The 8,148-nt window shown below is 39.4% G+C and overlaps 1 protein-coding gene across 2 annotated transcripts in view; it reads left to right on the top strand.

The window, feature by feature from the left end:
* nkapd1 (NKAP domain containing 1) overlaps positions 1-2,598 on the top strand; it is an 11,017-nt gene extending 8,419 nt beyond the window's left edge. For both annotated transcript variants that reach the window (XM_019266405.2, XM_027280948.1), the window contains exons 3-6: positions 658-746; positions 902-1,024; positions 1,182-1,235; positions 1,794-2,598. In XM_019266405.2, the coding sequence (XP_019121950.2) occupies positions 658-746; positions 902-1,024; positions 1,182-1,235; positions 1,794-2,238 (711 nt within the window). In that variant the 3' untranslated portion in view covers positions 2,239-2,598. The remainder of the gene's footprint in view (positions 1-657; positions 747-901; positions 1,025-1,181; positions 1,236-1,793) is intronic.
* The last annotated feature ends 5,550 nt before the right edge of the window (positions 2,599-8,148 follow it).

Below are 8,148 nucleotides of genomic sequence, written 5' to 3'. Positions count from 1 at the left end.
CGGGCAACTTTTTAAAATGAAATGTTCCCCCCTAAAAGTCCGTCCTTATCCATCTTTCCGCCATAGACTCTCCTTTAGTTAGGATAGATCATAGACATATACATAGACGCCGCATTGAGACATTTTTAAAAAATGGGCTGTCTCAGACACCTCCCTCACTGATGAGTCTGCTCAACAATGAACATTATGTATCAAAATAACTCTTCCCAGGCCTGTTTCTCACGTCCTTGTCTCTCCCGTCCTTGAACTACTGATCTACAATTAGACTGACTTAATTCATTAAAAGTTATTAAAGTAGCTGATGATTTTCTCTCCAGAAGAGAACTCTTAGAGAATAGAAATTGTTTGTTTTTGACCTATGCGTAGATTAAGCCTTTTCTCTTTCACTGATCCAGTTTCAGACTCTGATTACAAGTATCATTGGGTTATGAGTGTTTGATAATAAAACTGATGTTTAGCAGCATTGGGCAGGTTTACCAACTGAATGTTTCACAAATGGAAATTTGTCATTTGAAGGCTTGAGAAATGTGTTTAACTTCTGTAAAAAAAATCCCGTAAACTTGAATGTTTTTTGGTGAATTCAAAGGAAGTTGTTGGTGTGTGTTTGTGTATGTGCGGGCAGCCTTTTATGTACTTACTCATATTGACCCACCGCAGATCCAGGAGGAGATGGAGATGTGGAAAATGCGAGGCTGGCAGGTCCAAACGTCCCACCACAAACATTTGTCCGGTACAGAGAGCGTGAGGTAGGAACAGTGAATGTCCCAGTTTAATCTGAGCTACCTGAACACCAAAGTGACACCTAAGTTAATTTGGGACTATGTTTCATAATGTAGCTCTCAGTGTAGAGAGCTGTTCCTGTATGTCGCTGTTTGATTTATTGATGATGTTTGTTTTCCAGGGGCCAGATGCACTGTGATCGAGTACCAGATCAAACCAGAGAGCGAGTCTCCGAACACGACGACAGAGAGGCTCGTTACTGGACACGGAAACTCTATGACTTTGAATCCAATGATCCCGACAGGTGCAGTACATGACTAAATCTTCATCTAAGTTCTTCATCCTATTTTTTTCCTCATCAGAGGCGGTGCTCATTTATTTACATTATAATATACTGTAAATGTAGAGGAGCTTGACAAGAATGACAAATTGACATCTTCATCTCATTGTTTACATCACAGGTGGGGACATAGTGGCTTCAAGGAGCTTTATCCGGAGGAGTTTGAAAGTGACAGGTAAGCAAAAATACAACAAATAAGCAAGAGATTAGATTCAGCACTGTACGTCCATAAAGTTGGGAGTAGTGCAAGAGAAAATCTTGTTAGAATTAGAGGTCGAGATATCCTGGCTTTTAATCCTGAGAATCCTGCTCCAAAAAATCTTGATACAACACCTCCCATAACAGTAGTTCTCCAACTTTTTTGGGCATGCCCCCAATCAGAAGCCGATAAAGCTTCATCGCCCTACCCTGCAATTTTAAATCATTCGTGGACAATAATAGTGGAAGTAACTAATAAGAGAAGAGACAAGTTGAATTTTAGTTTTAAAAAATGCAGGATAACATTAAAAGGATTTTTGTTTAAATGAGCTCTCCAAGCTGAAGCTGAGATAACCCTGATAACATCATGAAGGTTTTTATTTTATTTTATTTTTTTACTTTAGCGAACTCCTCCAGAGCCCCAGATGAGATAATAAAGATGTTTTCACTACTTGAGTAGTTCCCCTTAGGTCAAGTAAACTGATGAATTTTTCCCTTCACACCATTTAATTTTTCATTTTGTTTTTTTCTTCAGTGAAAAAAGCAGCTCCACAAAGAAGATCGGCCGCCACAAAATGAAAAAGTCCAAATCTGACACAGAAGCAAGCTTATCGAAACGTTCAAAAAAATCCTCTCGAAAGAAAAAGAAGAAAAAGAAGAAAAAAGAGGAGGAGGGAAAGCGTAAAAGAGCGGTTTCCTCGAGCAGCAGTGATGACAGCAGTGCCACCAAAGAGAAGCAGAGGAGTAAAAGGACTAAAAGTCGACATAAAAACAAAAAAACTGCAAAAACCAGAGGGAGAGATGAGGACAGCAGCTCAGGGGACAGTAATGATGAAGAAGAAAGAGAAAGACGGACTCACAGTCGCAAAAAACGAAAACAGGACTCCCACAAAGACTCAGATTCAGGGCCAAATTCAAAAAAGAAGAGCAGGAAAAACTGGAAAGCAGCAGGTGACGAGAGCGCAACTTCTGGAGACTGAGACGTGATCAGAGCGGCAGCTCGTGCAAAGGCCAGAAAAACGACAGCTGATTCCTTTGTTCGCCTTAACTTCACAGAGGGCTTTTCTCTGCACAGCCGTTCTGTATTGTACTTTGTTCGACATCAACAAGCCTGTACCGTTGGTACTCTCTGTGGGCGTTCTCTTCAGCAAAACCTCATCCACCTCGGCAGGCAACATGAGGAGGGATGCTGGGCCATCCACCACGAGCCTCATGTGGAATTCTCTCGGCTGCAGGCTCATTGATTTGATCACTGACTCTCATCTCAGACGGTCCGCCTCACAAGGAGACCTAGACCTTTAGTGAATTTTATTTAAGAAGTAAAGATGAATTATACAGTTTCCTACACCTGTTACGACAGAATGTGTGTTTGCTTTTATTGAAGTTTTTTTTTTTAGTTTTTTAAATTTTAATATTTGTAACGCAGCACAATGTGAGGGTGGAAAAATAAACATCTATTTTACTGTTTTTAAACATTTTTGTTGTTTGAAAATGGTGGAAAAATAATTATTTTTAAAAACAATAAGTCTGGTGATATTCTGTATTTTTCTTCAACAAATCAAACAGTCAATGAATTTATCCAACAAGTATCACTGACATAGCTTAGGGATTGTACAAAAATTATTTTAGGGGTTCAAAAAAGTGAAAGAGTATTGCAACTTTCCTTCTGCTGAAGGTTATTTCAGCCTACCTTGGTAATATGGTTAATAATTACATAAAATAAACGTGCAGGTTGCCATATGCAGAAGATAATTCCACATATTTGACCTACATTGCCAGGTTTTACCCCTGGCATCCCGGGGCTGAGGCTGAGACACAGCTGACCGAGCTAACAGTAGTTAGCAGTTCGCTGCTTATAAATCTTTCCATCAGGAAAGTCTCAATCTGTTGCTCCAACATGGTCCGGCTGCTGAGCCCAGTTCTGCTGTCTGTTAACCGTCCATCAGGAAACCTAATCACAGAGTGCTGAAGCTTCAGACATCAGAGAGAAAACCAGCAAATGTATTCTGTATGTGATGTGATCCAGTTTGACCAAAATAGGCGAATAAAGCCATAAAGTTGTGCTTTTGTACAGTAATCAGTGAGGCCATATGTGCATGTTGCAGCTCCCAGAATCTCTCACAGGCATTGTTGGATGCAAAATTAGTATACACCCCCGAGTGCAGGATGAGTCATCAGCAACTTTTGATCATTTATAAGAAAAACTGAAATAAAAAAAAAGTCAGATTCCAGATACTGATGTATACGTGACGCGTGATAAAACACTTTAAAGGTTGGGGTATGCGATTAAACCAGTTGAAATTATAGTCATAGTCACCTCTGTTGATTAAAAACATCAATGAGTCGGGGTGTTGCTTAGCTCAGTTGGTAGAGCAGCCGCCCCATGTGCAAATAACATCAATGAGTCACACTGCTGCACCGGGTGACATGTATAAACCAAAAAATATGGCACATTGCCAACCTTACCTTAAAGCATAAATAGTTTAATATGTTTTATTACGTGTCACAGATTCCTCCTGTCTGTTTAGATAACACTCACACGTGTTTGAAGCCATATACAGCAATGTAATGAGGTAGCAGTGGTAAATCTAGATAAGTGAGTTAATAATTCATATTTTAATACTTGGAAACAACCTCCAGCGTGAGAAAAATCCATTTCTGATTTGAGGTCTTGTGATTCGTTTGCAAAGAAAAGCACAGAAGGCGGCTTCCTCACCGGTGAGCGTCGGGGATCAAAGACCGTGCCGCAGTCCTGTCCCAGTTTGAACACTCAAGTCTTATTATGATGCAGGAGATATACCTTAATAAGCTGCTATTCACGATCAAAGTGAATTACTTTAGTGATTTGCAGAAGTGCTCTTTGACTGCTCTAGTCAAAGAGCACTCAGTGGTTCGGCTCTGTAACTGAGGAGCTGCAGGCTTCCATCCAGCCCGTGAGCTCTTTTTGCTGAGGTAATGTGAATTTGATGCCTGAGAAAAAAAAAAAGATTCAATAACATCAAAAATAGCCCTGAACATAAAGGTTCAACACAACGCCCTGGTAAACAGTTCTCTTCATCAAGCCATATTAACATCATGTTCTTGTGCTGCTGGTCAGTTTCTTCCTATCACACCTGTCAGACTACATCTGTATTCAGCCTTTTTTCAAACAGACAAAGTCTAAATAAACCTGCTAACAAGTAGTAGGCGTGAGCCATCAGGGTTTGTTTTTTTTAGATAATCTGATGCTGAAGAAAAGTGTTGGTAAACCATTTTGAAAGCGCGTGTATCTGTGTGTGTTTGTACTGGAAAAGCCCGAAGCACTTTGCTGAGTCTGTGTCAACAGGCTAAGTGTTTCCTCTAAGCAGCAGAGAGTGGGTTGTGTTGAGCTTGGCTGCAACTGCCCAAATCTTGGAAATGGAAAAAAGCAAAATTGGGCTGGTCAAATCAGTATCGACGGAGCTTTTTTAAACATATTGTCAAGGTTAATAAGCATTTGGTGAGAGGGCAAAATCCAGAGTGTGTTTTAGCTGAATACATCAACTTAAGACAATTTATTTATAAAATAGAATCATGAATTAATTGTAATTTTTTGTTGTTGCCACATTTTAAATAATGAAAAGTGCAACTCATACTGAAGCCACACCTCTTTGCAGAGCAAGACTCTTTGCTAACTTCTTTCACCGCAAGTCTCTGCAAGTGATTATCACAGGGCCGGTCTTAGCTATGGGCAATGTGGGCAATGTTCACCCAGGGCGCAAATGTGGCCAGGACCGGCGCTGGATTATCAGACATACTCCTAGCTTCGTCCTGACTGAAACATCTCAACACGTGGTGGACTGGCAGAATATTTTGTTCTGACATTTTTTGCTTCCAGAACTTTGCCGATCTTCTGATTTTTCAATAAAAAATATTGGATGGATTGCCATTAAATTTAGTCCAGACATTCATGCCGCCTTCAAGATTCATTGTAATTCATGAATTATAATACATCCTGAGGGCCAAATAACTTCAGGCAAAAATATCTTCTTTTTTTGCATTCATGCATTGGTCAATTTTGAGAGTTTGGGCTGTTTTGCTTCCATAATATGTCTTCTTTTAGACTAGGGGATAGAAAACTCCCCAAAATACATCTTATTTTACTCTGCTTTATTTATTTGTGTCTGTAGATTTGTCTTAAATTCACAAAAAAAGTTATCATTCAATAATGCCCTAATCCATATTTAAACATAAACTTTACACTGGGGAAGTTGCATAGTTGTATCTAGTTACTTTATTGTTGTTGTTGTTGTTGTTGTTTACCCCCTTAACAAATGCTATTATGCTACCAAACTAGACTAAGTTAACATAGTAAAAGTTATCTGCCAAACATCATGTTGGATTTTTACTCATGCCCGGGTTGTCCTTATTTACATTTTGAATAGTTTGCTACAGTCGGAGCATTTCACTGCACAGAAACCGCTGTAATGTTTGATGTTTTAGGAGACACAATACTTCCATTTAAATGTGAAACTAAAGGCCCCATTTGAGATGGAAACATGAGGTGAGTTTGCAGTTCTCTGCAGGGGTCATATTTAAGTACGATAACATCAACCAAGCACAGAAAAAAACAGACAGAAATTTTGCATCAGCGTCTGACTTTCAGCACAGTCGGAGGCAGACAGCGTGGTTGGCATGGATAAGCCTCATACGCATTGAACTATGTTCAAATTGGGCTTTTCAAACGTACATTACTATGCATTAAACATATAATGGGATCCTCTGCGGAATGAACCTCAGCCTCACCAAGTCTGGGCACTTTTTTTTTTTTCCCCCAGTCACTCAGAACTGCTGATGAGACACAACACGCTTCGCTCTACTCCCTGTGTTAGCTAGTTTGACTGCCCTGGCCAATTTTGAATACTGGGTGAAATCTCAGCCTGCTCCTGCCTAAGCAGATTTTGTGTTGAATAATGGTTAAGGATCGAAGAAGACAGAAACACTTCTCCTGCTGTGAGAAATGGTCAGCAGCAACATCTCTAGACTGGAAAACATCAGTAGTTAATGAGGACATAGATAGGGGTTGAAAAGTCTGTGCAACCACAAATTGACAGCTGAGCATTTAAACCCTGACATTTGAGCTTGGAAAAAAAAAAGAAGCAGTTCAGGTTATGTAAAATGTTTTCAGATGGAAACTGGCTAAGTGTGATGAGGGGGGAAAAAAGGAAGGGATGACCCCGTTCTTAGACTCAATCCTCTTCGTCACTGAGAATGCAAATAGGAGATTTGAGAGGATTGAAATTCTCCAGTGTGACTTATCTCTCTCTCTCTCTCTGTCTCTCTCTCTCTCCTCCCGTGTTTTATCTCTTTGCTGTCCAGGCAGCTCTGTTTCATCTCAGCATGTCCTAAGTAGCTGTAATGAGAAGGAGAGGGTGGTTTCTGTAGCAGCAAACAAATATCCTTCCTCCGCTCTGATCATATCTTTTCCTACTGTCAGTAATAACCTGTGTTAAGCATTTATACGCAGTACATAATGGTTCATAAGACATTATAATAGTTTTAAGCGGATATGAGTACATTTTTACTGTGACTCCTCTTACAAAGCACCTGCAACTGTTGCATAAACAGTTAATGAATGTCTTCACATATTTATCAGGGAAGTATTTATTTATTTACCAACATGTCTTTCTCACTTCCCTTGACAACTGGGCCAACACAATCTGCTGATGAAGGCCAGGAGATATGCCTGAAAGCTCAAAACTGGTTTAAACTTGCCGTGAGTGATTTGTTTCATGTGTCTATATAGTTAAAAGACGTTTGTTTTTAAACACATTTGTTCATTTGTGTATTTAAATATCATTAAATGGTCATATTGCTGCACAAACATCATATATATCCTCTTTATCGCTGCTTACAAGGACAATATAATGTGTAATAAAGCATTTATTAACTGTTTAGGTGCTAAATAAATGAGTTTTAAATAAATTAAAAACCTCCAGTCTGCTTGAGTAGAAGCAGAAACCTAAATGCAGGATGCTTTATAGGGTTTCTGTTAATTACTGTCATTTAAGTGTCCTCACCGCTGCATGTCTGCCATCTATTCTGCACTTTACAGCACTTTGTCCCCCCCTAGTGGGACCAACAGACCTTACATCATTATTAATAACAGCTGGATGCTTTTGAAATTCAGCGTCACGTCCAGTTATCACATTCATCCGCCGTCCTACACACTCCCGACCCACTCTGCTCCATGCACGCCGTGCAGCTTTCACAGAAGTCTTATAAATAGTACTCAGGAATCAAATATTTATCATCTCAATTTGTGTGGCCCTTCCTGCAGTGGACACACACACACACACACACAGCTGCTCCTAAAGCACAAGAAGAAAACGCCACAGATACAGTTAACCCACACAAAAAAATTTAATACCCTTCATGAGGGGATAAATGGTCCAAACTTTGACATACTAAATAGGGAGAGGTGTGATGACACAGGTTTTTAATGTAAAAACTTGCAGCCAACACCCAAATGCTTTGTAAAAAGTCATGTAACATATGACTTACTTACTTACATAGTTAGTACACATACACCAATGTTTTAATATACTTATATATGTCTTTTTTGTTTGTTGTCTTTTTATCTAGACCAGCCAGATACAGTACCGATTAATATACAGTCACATCTGGAACAATACCTATTTAACATCATACAGTCCGACCATCAAAGAGGAATCCGCGCTTGGTTTCCAGGTCCATCCTCTCTATGCTAACATTAGAAATCGGCATGTGTAAAATCCTCTTCTTTTTTTTCTCATTATTATTATTGTATAGACTGGTGGTGATACTTGTCCTTGTATCTCGTGTCTTCTGTGCAAAAGTTTGTTTTTTTGTTGTTGTTTTTTTCTTCTTTTCTGTTGAAAGAACCCAAAACA

The sequence above is a fragment of the Larimichthys crocea genome, chromosome VII (assembly GCF_000972845.2).
Source record: "Larimichthys crocea isolate SSNF chromosome VII, L_crocea_2.0, whole genome shotgun sequence".
NCBI classification, from domain to species: Eukaryota; Metazoa; Chordata; class Actinopteri; family Sciaenidae; genus Larimichthys; species Larimichthys crocea.
The sequence above is the reverse complement of the archived record's forward strand: the minus strand, read 5'-3'. Positions and strand labels throughout refer to the sequence as shown.